At 37.0% G+C, this 17,453-nt stretch overlaps 2 protein-coding genes across 2 annotated transcripts in view; both read left to right on the top strand.

The window, feature by feature from the left end:
- The first annotated feature begins 7,232 nt into the window (after positions 1 to 7,232).
- zgc:101100 (uncharacterized protein LOC445169 homolog) lies at positions 7,233 to 8,962 on the top strand. The gene is made up of 3 exons (XM_052108119.1): positions 7,233 to 7,404; positions 8,240 to 8,415; positions 8,507 to 8,962. Exons 1-3 carry the CDS (start codon positions 7,233 to 7,235, stop codon positions 8,960 to 8,962), a joined length of 804 nt encoding a protein of 267 aa, XP_051964079.1.
- A 1,656-nt stretch (positions 8,963 to 10,618) lies between these two features.
- LOC127631048 (casein kinase I) overlaps positions 10,619 to 17,453 on the top strand; it is a 47,140-nt gene continuing 40,305 nt past the window's right edge. The window contains exon 1 of the mRNA XM_052109005.1: positions 10,619 to 10,759. The gene's annotated coding sequence lies outside the window, so the exon portion shown is untranslated. The remainder of the gene's footprint in view (positions 10,760 to 17,453) is intronic.

The following is a 17,453-nucleotide window of genomic DNA, read 5'->3' as shown; positions in this document are numbered from 1 at the left end:
AGTCTTGTTCAAATGTTGAATTTGAGCCTTTGTATCTGATAGGTCTATTTTCTAATGTGATTTGGTCTTTTTTGTTTTGTCACTAGCTTATTTTTGGGACATATGAAGGAATCAAAACACTTTTGTTTTCAGGTTCATGAACAGAAATGAATTTAGCTTCAGTTCATGCCAGTGTGATTAAAATATTTATTGCTTATGTATTTTTCTGCATATGCAGTTTAATCGAATCAGTTAATCACTAATTATGAATTTTAAGTTGTTATATTGCTTTGATTTTGCAAACCAACGTGGGTGTTTTGATGTGCGGATCCATTTTTATTCAACATTTTCTTTATACAAAAATAATGAAATCAACACAATGGATGGAAATTTGTATAAAACTCAGACTGGTTTCATTCAATATCAATAAGAGTTTAACTGATAGATAAAGAGTAAAGAAGTAAGGGTTGGTTCTTATCTGGATAAAACTCAAATCTGGTGTGCGTTTTACTCATGCAGCTTTTTCTTCTCTTATTTTAAATTTTTTGGCATTCGATAGCTTTTGTGCTTGTTTGTTCGAAGAATCTTTTATGAATTGTTCTGGGTGCCTCTTACTGGAGCTTAAACTGTGCCGTTGACCTCAAGCTTCTGGACCCTCACCGCGCAGGGTCAGAGGCCAAGCTAGCCACATCGATTTGCGTGTATGAAGAAGTCTTTAGCCTCGCAGAGCTTCTCCTGTGGCCCCCTCTCACACTCCTGTCCACACTGAGCTTCCCGGAGAGCCAATTGTGCTGCGATGAGATCGATCCAGCAAGTGTCCAAGGGGCCTCTTGGCTAAGCGGCTCTCTCTAAGATAACTGACAACTACAAAGCTCTCCTCTTGACAGGCGCTTGTCAATACAAATTTCCACTATTGATAAGTAATTAAAAAAAGGGAGAGCATTCTGCTCCTCACTCCAACATCTGTTAAATAGGACATGTAAACAAAACGCCTCAAAAGGCTAAATAAACCCCCTCTGTCCTCTTGAGCCCCCCTGTAGTTTAAAACCAACCCAAATAATTTTAAAACGCTTTCAGTTAGTGGCAGCTCTAGAACATCCATAGGGATAAAAGGTTCACTTCTGTTCATAAAGGGCATTCTGCTCTTAAAAAGAGTGCACAGTTTTCTCAAACTCAAAAATGGCTATTGCTAGAATGCAGGTACCACATTTTTGAACCTCCAAAAGCACATAAAGGCAATATAAAAGTAATCCAGATGACTTAATTGGTTAAATTAATATCTTCAAAAGCAATATGATAGGTGCGGGTGAAAAACAGATACATATTTAAGTCCTTTTTTTTTACTATCAATCTCCAGTTTCACATTCTTTGTTTTTTGCTATTTGCATTCTTTGTGCATATCATCTCCTACTGTGCAGTGATAAGAATTGATAGTAAACAAGGGCTTAAATATTGACCTGTTTCTCCCCCACACCTATCATATCACTTAAGAAGAAATAGATTTAACCACTGAAGTCATATTGATTACTTTTATACTGTTTATGTACTTTTTTTAGTTTAAAAATGTTGGTACCCCTTCACTTTTATTGTGAGGACCTACAGAGTTTAAATATTCTTCTAAACATCTTTGTGTCAGCAGAAGAGAGAAAGTCATACACATCTGGAATGGCATAAGGTTGAGTAAATTATGAGAGAATGTTTTGGTGAACATTTAAGTAAAGAAATGTAGAGGTATTTTGTATTAGCCTACAAAACTAATTTCAAGCATTTAAGGATAAGCCTTTAGATCGAAAGGTTTTTAAGATCATGAGAAATTCAGTCAAGTGTGTCCGAACCTTCTCTGTAAAAATAAAAATCCATCTACTTCAACGTAAAAACTTGTTTCAATGCTGCCTTAAAGTTTTAATTAATGTCAATGTGGCTTTACAAATCATTCAGAGACTCCAGCCACCCGAGTCATGGTCTGTTCTCACTGCTACCATCAGGCAGGCGGTATCGTAGCATCAGGACCCGCACCAGCCGACTACATGACAGCTTCTTCCCCCAAGCAGTCAGACTGTTGAACAATTGATCTCTCACGATCAATAATTTGCACTGCACTTTATTAATCTATAATCTCACACTGGACTGTCAACATATTCTCCTCAATACAACTACTTTATATATATATATATATATATATATATATATATATATATATATATATATATATATATATATATACAGGTGAAACTCGAAACATTAGAATATCGTGCAAAAGTTAATTAATTTCAGTAATTCAACTTAAAAGGTGAAACTAATATATTATATAGACTCAATACAAGCAAAGTAAGATATTTCAAGCCTTTATTTGATATAATTTTGCATACAGCTTACAGCTTATGAAAACCCCAAATTCAGAATCTCAGAAAATTAGAATATTGTGAAAAGGTTCAGTATTGTAGGCTCAAAGTGTCACACTCTAATCAGCTAAACACCTGCAAAGGGCTCCTGAGCCTTTAAATGGTCTCTCAGTCTGGTTCAGTTGAATTCACAATCATGGGGAAGACTGCTGACCTGACAGTTGTGCAGAAAACCACCATTGACACCCTCCACAAGGAGGGAAAGCCTCAAAAGGTAATTGCAAAAGAAGTTGGATGTTCTCAAAGTGCTGTATCAAAGCACATTAATAGAAAGTTAAGTGGAAGGGAAAAGTGTGGAAGAAAAAGGTGCACAAGCAGCAGGGATGACCGTAGCCTGGAGAGGATTGTCAGGAAAAGGCCATTCAAATGTGTGGGGAGCTTCACAAGGAGTGGACTGAGGCTGGAGTTACTGCATCAAGAGCCACCACACACAGACGGGTCCTGGACATGGGCTTCAAATGTCAAACGTCTTACCTGGGCTAAAGAAAAAAAGAACTGGTCTGTTGCTCAGTGATCCAAAGTCCTCTTTTCTGAAGAGAGCAAATTTTGCATCTCATTTGGAAACCAAGGTCCCAGAGTCTGGAGGAAGAATGGAGAGGCACACAATCCAAGATGCTTTAAGTCCAGTGTGAAGTTTCCACAGTCTGTGTTGGTTTGGGGAGCCATGTCATCGGCTGGTGTTGGTCCACTGTGCTTTATTAAGTCCAGAGTCAACGCAGCCGTCTACCGGGACATTTTAGAGCACTTCATGCTTCCTTCAGCAGACAAGCTTTATGGAGATGCTGACTTCATTTTCCAGAAGGACTTGGCACCTGCCCACACTGCCAAAAGTACCAAAACCTGGTTCAATGACCATGGTATTACTGTGCTTGATTGGCCAGCAAACTCGCCTGACCTGAACCCCATAGAGAATCTATGGGGCATTGCCAAGAGAAAGATGAGAGACATGAGACCAAACAATGCAGAAGAGCTGAAGGCCGCTATTGAAGCATCTTGGTCTTCCATAACACCTTAGCAGTGCCACAGGCTGATAGCATCCATGCCACGCCGCATTGAGGCAGTAATTAATGCAAAAGGGGCCCAAACCAAGTACTGAGTACATATGCATGATTATACTTTTCAGAGGGCCAACATTTCTGTATTTAAAATCCTTTTTTTATTGATTTCATGTAATATTCTAATTTTCTGAGATTCTGAATTTGGGGTTTTCATAAGCTGTAAGCCATAATCATCAAAATTATATCAAATAAAGGCTTGAAATATCTTACTTTGCTTGTAATGAGTCTATATAATATATTAGTTTCACCTTTTAAGTTGAATTACTGAAATTAATGAACTTTTGCACGATATTCTAATTTTTCGAGTTTCACCTGTATATATATACTCTTTACATATTGTATATTGTGTATTGTATATTGTGTGTATTGTTTACTGTACATTGTATATAATTATTGTGTTGTGTAAATGTGTGTACATTTGATATGTAAATTGTGTTGTGTAAGTATGTTGTTTACTGTAATTGGTATATGTCTCGTCACTGTCATGACTGCTATGTTGCTTGGACCTGCACACAAGAATTTCACCTACTGTTGCACTTGTGTACATGGTAGTGTGACAATAAAGTGATTTGATTTGATTTGATTGTAACTCATACATTTAATCTGTTTTTAAGATTAGGTCTAAATGAATGAGTTGAAATGATTTGTAAAGACATATTGATTTTACTTAACTTTAAGTCAGCAGTTAAGTTTTTTACTTGTAGATGCACATTTTTTTTTTACAGTATGTATTTTATTATCTGTGTGTATGTTTATAAAGTACATTTTTTGTTTAGCATTTTTGTATTTGTATGATTAAACCAATCACATCTGAGCAAATATATAGCAAGATATTAAGCCATTTTATGGTTTTTAACTCATGCTCTCAATGAGTCTGGTCTAGTCTGGCCTGTGTTTTAATACTGCTAATCTGTGTGGATGTAAGTGGATCCACTAGCACACATCCACTAAACCCCTTAAACTCTACAGACAGCACCTAAATCTTCAAAGCTCTAAGCTTGCCTAGCTCTGCACTAAGACAAATTAAAGGAGTTTGCATCCAATTACGTCAAAGTAAATAAACATCTGAATATTGAGAGGGTATGAGAAAATTTCAGATGCATCCACCACTTTGTGGTCTCTTTAAAGCCAGTGAGTAGGTTGTCGTCATGCTGAAACGCAATTTTAGTGGGCTGAAGACTGATATGCAGCTCTCATTACGGAGTGATGAGGTGGAGATTGTGTGTGTTTGGGGTTTAGAGGGGGTATAGCACTGAGGTGGTGGTTTTCAGGGAGGGGGTCACACACAACCAGCGTCTTTGTGTGGCTCTAATCCTCTCCGCCAACACAGCTTTGGCCAGGTTTCATCATGAAAGTGCCATGAAATAACTACTTTTTTCTTAGCAGCAAATCTCCACTAATCCTGCAGGCTGAAGAGACAAAGGCTTCTGGGCCCTGAGCTCCAAGCTTTTAATGGGGTTCAGAGGCTGCTCAGTTAAGGTTCTTCTAAATGACTTATTTTGGGCGGACACTAATACAGCTTGACAGACAAGAACATTGCAAAGGAAGAAAAAAGCAGAGCCGTAAACAAGGGGGAAAAAAATTACACACAATTCCACGATGGTTGTTTGAAAGGTTTGAAAGGTCTGTCAGGTGTGAAATAATCAGAAACATGGAACATACTGGTCTTAATGAGGTGCCATCTTTGCTGCTGCTGCTGCTATGGAACAAAATGTCTACACGGAAAAGTCAGTCAAATCTCCAAAGTTTACAGAAGTTGCATAGCAGTCTTTCCTCCATCAACAAATTTTACCATTCATTTGGACTTTTTCCTTTTTAGCTTCTTTGTAAAAACTAACAGATGGATGCTCAGATTAAAAGCATTTGAAGAAATGTGCACTTTTTATTTTAAAGGGAAAAAATCTATTTTGTAGATAAAAATAAAAATAAGTGGAATAATTAAAATCCACAGCAAAAAAGCATAGTTGTAGCAGCTAATTCAATAATATTGATGTAATAATATGCACTGTTTGCACAATTGATTTATGTATTTATCTGCTTTGGTAAAGATCTAAGGAAACATTTTTGGTCAAAAATGTCTTCCTATGAAAAACAATAATTCTTTGACTTACTAGAAACAAACAAACCCTTCTAACAGGACAGTAAGTGGACTAGTGAGGTGAAGGTTAATTGTGTGTGTGTGTGTGTGCGCGCGCTCGCGCCAGTCTCATGCCAGTGGTTCACCTCCCGTGTTTGGCTGCTGTCTTTGGTTCCTGTGTTGCCCTCTTGGGCGCACACACAGACAGAGGAGTGTGCAACTACACTGATACTCGTGGGAAACATAATCTAGCTCTCCACATGCCTCGCCTTCCTGGCTCTGAGCTGCACAGTGTCAGGATTTAGTGGAATTTACATCTCTGAACCTCCTTAGCCGCCCCCAGCCGCTCCGTTGCAGTTTTACTAAGGATGATCTGATCTGAGGTGACGGAGGTTTCAGATGGAGTTCAGCTGGTTCAGTTAAAGTGAGAGGGTGTTGAGAGATGGATGGTGCCTGGTGGGATAATGACCGGGAGAGATATTATGCTGAGAATCATATTGGCTGATTTGTTTAAATCATAACTGTCTACAAACAAGTTTTTGTCAGACTTTTGTGATCCAAGGGAACCCACATCCTATTATAATGGTTATAGTACATTATAGTACATATAGCCTACTATAGTAGGCTATACTATACTAAATCTATTTATGTATCATATATAATATACACACACTGTAAAAAGTGGTTATTATTCAGTTTGATTCAGTGATGTCATATTTTTGACTTGAATAAATCCACTTATTGTAGATGTTACAACACAAAGAACATTTCTTTAGAGTTTGCACACAATATTTGGGCCTACAATTAGCTTTTAACAGCACAGTCACATGTGTCTTTACAAATATACATTTATTTATTTATTTTCGAGAAGCTAATATCTTAAATCCTTCTTTTAGAGGCGTTTTATCAGAAGAGAATTTAGCCTAATAGGCCACTTTCAGAGTGCATTTTGAAGTTGCCATTTTCTGGGCAAATTATGGGTCCAGTTAGCAAAACAAACCAGCCAAGCAAACACCCCTAAGAGTTAACTCACAAAAGCTGTGGAACGGTGGAGAAAGAGGGAAAAGAACAACGGACAATCAAAGGTTGTTATTTTAATCTGCCCAACCCCAGAGATTAGCGGAGCACATTGTTTTAATTGTTTTAAAGGGAGGGAGCGCCTTGCCCCGCTCATTGAAGGGAGATGCTTTGCTAAATCCCCCAAGTTCAATAGTTTCAAAAACTTGAGCCCCGAAACCCCCCTTCCTCTCCCTCATCCCACTTAATCCAGGCTAATACCTTTCTTTCTATTGGCTAATGGTTGAAGGAAGCTGAAGTTAATGCCTCTTAAATAGTGGAAACTGAGCTGGAGGGACCTTCAACCGATCCTTCAAAACGCATGGAGCGCAGACTCACCGTAAACATTACTGGACTGCCTGACCAAAAAGCAAAGGACTAGACGAAAAGTAATATTTCTCCAGCTCCTGTGAGAAGTTTTCTTTGGTATTTTGTGTCAGCGCGTGCTTGAGATACGCGTTTAATTGACAACTCGTCTGAAGTAGTAAGTAACCTACATTGTGTTCAGTTATGAAGTTAGACATGTCTTATATTTTTCCATGATGCTTTTATATTCCTTTTTCACTTTAATGTTGAAGCTGTGTTTCTGAACTCTCTGTACTAATTCTAGAATATATATATATTATTATTTATTTATTTTTTATTCTCACAGCCAACACAATGAATTCTGTGTACTTTTGTGGACCGGTAAGAGGCCAAGGGGCCTATCCATTGCAACGCGTCAATTCGTTATTTTACGATACTCACCAGCAGATGGCGCTGCAGTGTCAGGTTCGTTCAGCGGCCAGTCCGTCAGCCATACAAACATTCACAGTGGCTGAGCGCCTGGCAGGTAAAGATGCAGTCTTCACTTAAGAGAGCAAATCATTGTAAATGCAGCATTTATCAAATAATTACTATTAAGAAGTCCGATTTTCACAGTATTAATAAAATAAAATTGTTTAAAATGAATGGAACTTGACAGAGATCATGGTTAAGTGTAATTACGTAGGTATTAAGTACATCAAATTACATGTACAACAACAACAACAACATGTATTTAATCTGTAATCACTTTTTGGAGCTGGTTATAAATATATTTACTGGTTTTATATCTATAATAATTTGTTAAATGTACATATGATTTTCTACTAAACCTGTTAAGAAAATCTACTGGTCTTATTTTAATCCAAAATCAGAAGAAAACATGCTTGAAATTATATTTAGAATTTTGCTAATGAAGCCGAGATTTATGGCCATTAAGTTTTTTTATATTGTGACATTATTTTCATGACAGTCACACACATTTCACCCCCCAATTCTCATTACCACAATGCGAAAAAAAGATGGTGATTACTATCACTGCAACATGAAAAAAAAAACATTTAAATTTTAAAGCATTTATACATCATAGTAGCACTACCTTTTAATAATAAAATGTGCTGAAGTGTCCTGGAAATAATGTTGCAATAAAAAAATCTTAATATTCCTAAATGTAGGGTTAATTTTTTTCATGCAAAATAAAATCCCATATTTTTTTTATATTGATTTGGGGTTAAATATGACTAGGATATTTTCTTGACAAGTTTCGTTAGAATCAACTCTAGATCCATATACAGTATAGCTCTAATACAGCCCAAAAATGAAATATGTGTAAAATGTAAAGTTTAAATATCCTCTTTATTTAGAGCTCATCCTCGAGGCGCGCTATGGAAACCAGCAAAAGCAGCGTCGGAGCCGCACAGCCTTCAGTGTGCCCCAGTTACAAGCGCTTGAAAAGGCCTTTCAGCAAACACAGTATCCAGATGTAGGCATGAGAGAGCGGCTGGCAGTCTGCATCAACCTCCCCGAGGCCCGTATCCAGGTGAAGATTTAATCTTCATTTAGAATATAGATAGACTTGGATTACTTCCCTTATTTAAAATATTTGAGTTTAACGGAGAATCTTTCTTTAGGTGTGGTTCAAAAACAGACGTGCCAAGTTTCGAAAAGGCCAACGCTTCACTCCTCTTCCCAAAGAAGAAAGTCATGTACCTCGGTGTGCCAGTAAGCAAAGAAAGGAAGCAATTAAGGACCACGAGAAAGGCTCTAGTTCAAATTCTTCATCCTCTGTCAGGGACACTGATGCCAATCCCACCATTTCTTCCCCAACAGACACTTTTAACCTTTTTCCCCACCCCAGACTGCACTCCTCTGCCGTTCTTCCATACATTACTGGAGAACATTACCAGCAACCAATGCCTCAGACACTTGGGCTGCTGTCTACAGGTCTTCCTTTTCCTTCCGCATATTTACCCATAATGCAGCACAGCTCTCCTGTCAATCTTGTGCCAGTTGGAAGATGCAGCAATGTCATGCTTCCGTCTGCCTGTCAATCCAAATCCATGGTTCACCACCACCAGGACATTTAGCCATACCACCAATTGAGCCACATTTGGACGTAAACAGGGAAACAGTTGCTCCTGCGTCCTTCAGCCACCACAAAACTAGAATTTTTTTAGTCTCAGCATAACCTGGGGGGAAAATCTGGATTTGTATTTTTTCTTTCTCATGAAGTTTCATTAAATGAAGTGGTCTTAATTGTATTTGTATAAAACAGTCATATATGAGCTTATCAGCTTTCCATCTCGCTATGGACAGTTGGAATATTCACTTTGAGAGCATTGTGGGAAATTGCTATTTTTGAGCACTTTTTAGATTTTTATAAATGTCACATATCAAATTTGTGAGTACATATGAACAAGTCATGAAAAACACCTAGGCCTTGAACTGAATCAGTAAAATACCATTTATAAATTACCTGACAGGAATGTACAGTGCAACATGGCATAATATGGTTTGAAGCTAAAAGAATATAACTTAACTGTGTGGTCTGGCTACATGTCTGCTGTGTAACCTTGTCATGAGATTGCACTTAAAGGTATGCTTAGTAATTTTGTACTCAGTAAAATTTTTACTCCTAAAGAAATTAATAATAATTTTGAAATATATGTATAAATTAAAATCATGACCATTTACCACTTACACATATCACTCCAGTGATATCAGTAAGCTTATAAAAGCATTTTTATTCTACATGGAGAGGGTCCCCTCATGGGTCCAGCCATGTTATGATCACATGCCTAGCCAAACACTTGTTGCTTAATCTCAGCAACTGCCCTGTTATTGGACACTCACTCATGGATTAAATAAATCATGACTGACAGTGAATAGTATATTTTTACAATGGAATGGGTAACTGAAAACTACTGCATTTGAAAGATGCAGCATCGACACCACAGGTGTTGGTGTAAGTCCAAGACGACATAGCCTATATAAAAAGTTACTGAGTGCATCTTTAATAATGTATTAAACTTTTTTTCCAACCACTGATTTTAAATAGCCTAGAACATAACAGCATTAGAAACATTTATGTAGCCATATATTTCTCATAAGGAATTTTTGTTAATTTTCAAATGCAAATAGCACAAACCATTCACATTTCCTGTTGCAATGCCACATATCTATCAATGCTTTAATTGAAAGATTCAGTAATTTTATCATTCTGAAAGTTGATGGTATTTGAATGTTCTCCCCAACATGTGAAATGGTTCTGTTTTCTAGAAAAGTGAGAAATACAATTAATTAATCTTTATTCTTTGCCCTCATATTGTGTGTGCGTGTGTGTGTCTGTGTGTGTGTGTGTGTGTGTGTGTGTGTGTGTGAAATAAATATAGTTACACTGAGCACGTGTAGATTGCAGGAAAGGAAACAAGCTATTCTGTCGCAATAAGCTTTTCATGTCAAATGTTCCCATACATTTCCCAAGCATGTTTAAAAACCCCACAGACATTTACATATGACAATCAACACTCTCCTTCGAATTATATTACTCCTCTGTTTAACTGCACTCCAAAAAAAGGAATCCAATATGTCCCACAACTGTTGATACAGGAGAAGCATTGTATTTTATCACCGTGTGGGGGTGGTAAAGGGCTACGAGTGCGCGTTGTAACACATCCGCGTATTCTCCAATCCAGATACGTAACTTTGAGAGCGTAACCACAGCAATGGGAGTGTCGGTTGACGCCGGAGGTTCGCTCACCGAAACGGGAGGCTTAAAGAGACAACAGCGAAGCCGGGCTAGTCTTTAGGGCAAAATTAAATCACTTCCAAGACACAAATAAAGGACCATGTCACTGCATCCTACATAAGGGGCTCATACGCAGGTAAAACATATTTGTGTTTCTTAAAGAAAAAGATTCCCCCGTCGTTTTAATCGAAAGTCTAGGAGGTTAGCTGCTAAACGGCTAATGTGATGTTAGTTTAGCCGGTGGGTTGCTGAGCTAGTTCATTTGTGGAGGATTATTGTCATGTTTGTCTAACAAGGCTTGGAGTTGCTTGGCTGGTTTCTCGGTATTTTCCTAATTTTTTTCTGTCATAAAAGGCATTGCTTTAAATGTTAAATGGAAATTCGTTCGACGAGGGTTTAGTTCATATTTGACAGATACGCTTGACCGTGACTAGTTTTAAGGTCGTTTTTATGCCACTAGCCAAGAAAACGGCTCATAGAAATCAGCCTGACTGTGTTTTGTTTAGATATTTAACGTATCGGCACATATGTAAACTATTCAAGTATGTATTCTTGCTAGGCCAAGACAGGAAGCTCTGTAGAAATAATACTTCATCCTGTGAGGTGAAACAGTTGATGTAAGAATGAGATAGCCTACACCTTTATTGCCAAAATTGAAATAGAAAACAATAAAAATATTAAGTTTATGCAAATGCATCAATGTGTTAATGTGTTTTTAATACACGCCAGTTAATGTAAACTACACGTAAACTGTCTAATTCACATCTTAAAATGACAAGTTGTTGCCCCGTTTAGTCAGTTATCAGACTGAAAAAATATCAGACAGTGTTAAACTCTATCACCCCGGTTCACTAACAACTTAAACAAATTACTTTGGAAAATCACACGGTGCTTAAGGAAATACATGGCTAGACAGCTACCGCTTTATCTCTTTGTCACCCTTTCGCCCAAATCAACAACTTGGGGCTTTAAAAGACCTCTTCTCTCTTTTACGTCTATCTTACAAAGTAGAAGTAAAGGTCTTGGTTTTTCACAAAGTCTCTCTCACACTTGCAAATTTCCTGTTTGAAAGCTCAAAGCATACTAGGTTTAAATGTGTCCAACTAGGTTGTGCTTGCTCGATAATGAAGCTTGTTATGCCTAAACTTGCTTTCTTTATACACTCAAAGTATTTTTTATCCATTTCAATTGTATAAAAAATTTCCATCTAATTGAATTGTCTAATCTTTAACTAAATAAAATGTATAAATCTTACAAAATGCAAGTTTTATTAATTACATTTTCTTCAAGACTATTCAATTCAATTAGATGGAAATTTGTTATGCAATTAAATGGATAATTTTTTTTTTTGAGTGTATAGTTGTTCAATATTTTTTCCAGGAGAGCAGCGACAAAGGGTATACAGATTGTTAGCTTGCTGCTTGTCTTGTTTTAGTGTGAGCAGAGTGACTCAAAACAGCTGCGAACACTAACTTCTTGAGCATGGCAAGCAATGTTAGTCTTCCAGTTTAAATGCCAAATTATGTGGCATTATGGTCATCACTAGGGCTTTATCTGATGCACTTTTTTAAGGTATGTTGATTTAATGGCTATATATTTGATGTTGAAGCCAGGGTCCACACACTTTTATGGTGAAGGGTTCAACACGTCTTCATTGTCATTCAAGTGAATGCAGTGATAAGCTATGTTTTCTGAATTGACTAAAGAAAAGTATGAATCAACTTCTAAATGGAAAGATGCCCCATAATCAGCATTTATACACTATGCCTGGTCCGTATTCTTGTAATTATTTCTTATCCTTGTCTGACCATTGCCTTGTGGCATAGTTTTCCATTTCACCCTTGTATAAGCTTGTAATCAACATGTAATGGGATAGACATAAGCATTTTTGTAACGCTGTCTGTGGTTGTGACCAACCATCGTCAAACACAACAGGCTGGGTAACCAATCCTGACTCCACTAAATGCATTATGTGCCAGTCTGTGATTTACGGTAACTGACATTTGCTTTTCCAACTTTGAGGTTATTCTTTTTTTGTCTATACATTTTACAGAATTAACAAGACTCAAGACATTTTATGTTAGTTGTATAGAGCAGAGTTTGTGTTGTCTACTTGTACTATAAATGGTTTGTTGTTACATACCTTATATAACTCTGTTTATTATTCACCTTTGTGTAGCATCTACAAAAAGACAGCGTGCAATTAAGATTAAGCGTTTGCTGTAATAATTGATCTGGTACTAACTGAGAATTCCCCTGGTTTTTGCTTGATTCCTGGAAATTCATTCCCTCCTCTTTAGAGGGATGTCCAACTGCCCCATAACTGTTACAAAATCTAACCCTAAGCCTACTTGATTTGTGATGCCTACTTGATTGGTCATGTGCTTATTTTTTTCGTCTTCATACTTTTATTTGATGAATTACTGGGAATGACATTGTTTTCATACATTTTCTTGTCAGTATTATCATTTACTAAAACTAGAAAGCAGTGCATTCATCAATTCTGTTTAAAGGAATAGTTTACCCAAAAATAAATTTGGTCACCATTCCCTCACCCTCATCTTGTTCCAAACCTGTATGAGTTTTTGTCTGCTGTAGAACACAAAAGGAAATATTTTAAAGAACATGTGGATAGTGCCTTACTTTAAAGCTTAAAGGGATAGTTCACCCAAAAATTATGATTTTCTTGTTATGTACTTAACCTCATGCCACCCTCAAATTCATATGACTGACTGACTACTGCAGAACTCAAAATATTTTGAAGGAGAATTGTTTTTGTCCAAACAATGCAAGCTCCAAAATGGACATAAAGGCAGCATTAAAGTAGGATAAACCATGCAACTCGAGTGGTTTAATCCGTGTCTTCTGAAGCAATATGATTGGTTTTGGTTGAGAAATAGACCAAAATATAACTTCCTTGTCACTGTAAATCAGTGAAAAATGTCAGATTCTGATATCCAGAGAGCAGGTTGGCCGATACATTGGCGGCAAAAAGTTTGGAATAAAGTACAGATTTTGCTGTTTTGGAAGGAAATTGGTACTTTAGTTCACCAAAATGGCATTCAACTGATCACAAAGTATAGTCAGGACATTAATGATGTAAAAACCAGCACCATCACTATTTGAAAACCATTTCCAGCAGCCATCACTCCAACATCTTATCCTTGAGTAATCATGCTAAATTGCTAATTTGGTACTAGAAAATCACTTGCCATTATATCGAATAGAGTTGAAAGCTATTTGGTTTGTTAAATTAGGCTTAACATTGTCTTTGTGTTTGAATTGCCACAGTATGCAATAGGCTGGTATGTCTTAGGTAAAAAATGGCCAAAAAGAAACCGCTCTCCCTAGAAACACGTCAGTCAATCATTGTTTTGAGATAACTAGCTCTAACAAGGACTGAAAGAGATGTGGAAGGCCCAGATACAACTAAACAAGAGGATAAGTCTATAGTTTGAGAAATAAATGCCTCGCATGTACTCCATGACAGCTTCATTGAATTGAACACCAGTTTCATATACAACAGTAAAGAGAAGACTCAGGGGTGCAGGCCTTATGGGAAGAATTGCAAAGAAAATTCCACTTTTGAAACAGAAAAACAAAAGAAAAGGGTAGAGTTGGGGGGCCTGGGTAGCTCAGCGAATACTGGTGCTGACTACCACCCCTGGAGTCATGAGTTTGAATCCAGGGCGTGCTGAGCGTCTCCAGCCAGGTCTCATAAGCAAGCATATTGGCCCGGTTACCCGGAGGGTAGAGTCACATGGGGTAACCTCCTCGTGGTTGCTATAATGTGTGATTCTCTCCTTCATTGGGGCGTGTGGTAAGTTGTATAATAATGCAGGGAATTACCACATGCTTTTATTCGCTTTAACATGTAGCTGCAAATTGGTGAACCGATCCATACAGATGATCAAATCAATTTGATAAAACTTGTGTTTGTATCAAATGGTATTTCCAGAATCTGAGTAAATCAGCTCTTCTACATCCCTCACTCCTCTCTCGTGCACCTCACTGAATGCTTGAGTTTTATGTAAGCGTGCAGAAAGAAAGTCACAAGTAAGTTTGTTGCATATTTATTGAACTTAAGATTCTGCGTGCGCTGTACCACATCTCTGTAAGCGAGCAATGCAATAAAACTATCGCTCCTGTTTATAATCAACAAAGCAAAGCTGTCAACATTGCAAGCGTGCAAAGTCGGAGTGATCTAGTTTTCCCGTCTTTCATATCATTGCGTTTTCTTATCGCTCCCTCATATCATATTACATTTACATTTACATTTATGCATTTGGCAGACGCTTTTATCCAAAGCGACTTACAGTGCACTTAATACAGGGACAATCCCCCCGGAGCAACCTGGATTTAAGTGTCTTGCTCAAGGACACAATGGTGGTGGGATCGAACCAACGACCTTCTGATTAACAATTATGTGCTTTAGCCCACTACTCCACCACCATATTACAGAACCTTTGACAAGAAAGGCAGACACCGCAAAAATGCTTTGTGTAAACTGCTACCAGAACTACTCTTGGGTGAAGAGAACCTACTTCAAGAGAAACAATTAAACGTCTGTTATCTGTAGGGTTGCTCGATTATATCTGTTCAGCATCGACATCGCGATGTGCGCATCCGGAATAGTCACATTGTAGTATGTGTAATGTTGTATGGTAAACATTTATCAGTCTACAATATTTTTTTTTTCCAAAAAGAAAACTAGCATTATTTGTGTCTGATATGACGTAATTAACTCTGATTTCTGGTATCAATAACATTTCACTTCGCGAAAGACATGGTAGGCTACCATTTCACACGGTTACCAAGGAGGGTTTTAAAAACATGATCCGGTCGCTTGACATGTGGTATGTATATTTTATGTTGTATTTTTGTAAACCACTCAGGTTTGGTGTATAGCTGTTTTTTTTTTTTTTTTTTTTTTAAATTGTTTAAAAGATGTTTATTATTTATTTTTCGATAAAAAAAAGAGGTTTTTAATTTAATTTGTAATGTAATAAAATGTTAAATGACTTATTTTGTCATTCACATTAATTCCCTATTGTGATAATAAAACTTCCTCCTTAGTGTAATGTTCTGTTTTAACCTGGTTGGAGTACAGAGATAAAGCCTCCTGTAATCTCCTGGATCCTTTCTAGACACAGTTCATTCACAAATGAGCCCCTTTATTTTAGGGTTCATTACTTGGGGGTTAGTAAAGACAGAAATTAAATGTAACTGCTGGTTTAAGTCTTTGTTAAAGGTATCTGCCTAGAACAACATCATAAATGGTTACGTTTACATTTATACCAATACTCTGATTATTGCAATAATCTGAATAATTAGATTAAGATGTTTATCTGATTTGGGTGTTTACATTTTACTTGAAAATACTCTGATTATTCACAGAGAAACGTTGTTTTACTTTTTTTTTTTTTTTTTATCAAATAATATTACAAAAACATCTTGTTGCAAATGTGTATATTTAAATACATCTTTTCATAAGGAAAATTAGTCAGTAAGTGTGCGAGTCTTTTTGAACAATTTATTAAAAGAACCGTTTAATAAATCATTTTTGACTACATTGGATGCGCTGTCTGTTTTGATACACTGACAAACAAATTATTCTTATGAACCGATTCTTTTTAGAGTAAATGGGTTGCTCTGTGTTTTTTGTTTCACTAAACATAATCGGTTCACAAGGGTCACTTGTTTGAATTGGAAGACACGTGCTGGATGTATTGTGTTCCGCCCGTGAAGACAAACACATTTGAAATGTACTTGCCGTATACAGTCTTTTTTTCTCACCAAGATTCAATTTATACTGCAAACAGACATTTATAACTCTGGAAAATGTTTTCTTTTGCTGTGGGGCTGTAGATTGGGCAGTTGGGGAGCACCACTGCTGGAAAACAGTTTAAGAAACAGCAGTTTCACATGAATCCAAGAAGTGCGTGCAGCTTTTGTTTCGTGATGTTTTTGAACCTATGCTTGAGCATAACATCACCCGTTTGCAGCACAGGCGCAGGCACACTTTGGTCAGAGTGGAAGAAATGTGATTAAAGCTTTTACATGCCAGTATAAAGCGATTTAATATAAATACTCCACATATCTTACCGCGATTATCGTTAGTCTGTTTATTAGCATAATCACAACAATCGCAATATTCTGTTTACATGAGTTAACAGTTTAATCACAGTATTGGCTTAATCACATTGTAATTGCATTATGAGGGTGCATGTAAATGTGGTCAATGTAATTCAGCATATGATTGCACTTGCTAAGAAACAAGTTTCTGAAGCAGAGGACCATAATTAGGCTGTACTTCGTTCTAAAAATCATTCTATCTGAATTAAACTAGAGGTAAGAATTGTAACCCCCATGAGATTTAGATAAGATTGATGTAAATGTTCAGATGTTATAGTAAATTTGACTCCCAGAGCCCTTCAAAAGCCCCCAGTAAACACACGCATAAGGCAAACATGAATAACCCATTTTTAACGATTTTAAGGTTGTTTTAAGCTAATCCTCCACCAAGTCTATGTCTTTTTGTGGTTTGACAGCTTAAATGAGTCCCATTCAAGGCTACATACAGAGAAATTGCATAATTAAAAGTCGCAATTTCTAATCGCTCAGTTTGCACAGGTAGTTTCATATACAAACCTGCAAACTCAACGTCACTTTGTTCATTCTTGTAGAACAAAACTGTGCTAATAATGTTGAAAATAAAGACTCAAAATCCCCCAATAATGTACCAGATGTTTTTCCACTGAGCTGATTGTACATTGCACATCAGCTCTGGTTGGGTATTCTTTTACAGCTAGTCTAAGACTGTTCCAGTG

Source organism: Xyrauchen texanus, chromosome 37 (genome assembly GCF_025860055.1).
Source record: "Xyrauchen texanus isolate HMW12.3.18 chromosome 37, RBS_HiC_50CHRs, whole genome shotgun sequence".
Taxonomy (NCBI): Eukaryota; Metazoa; Chordata; class Actinopteri; order Cypriniformes; family Catostomidae; genus Xyrauchen; species Xyrauchen texanus.
This window is presented reverse-complemented; position numbering and strand designations above follow the sequence as displayed.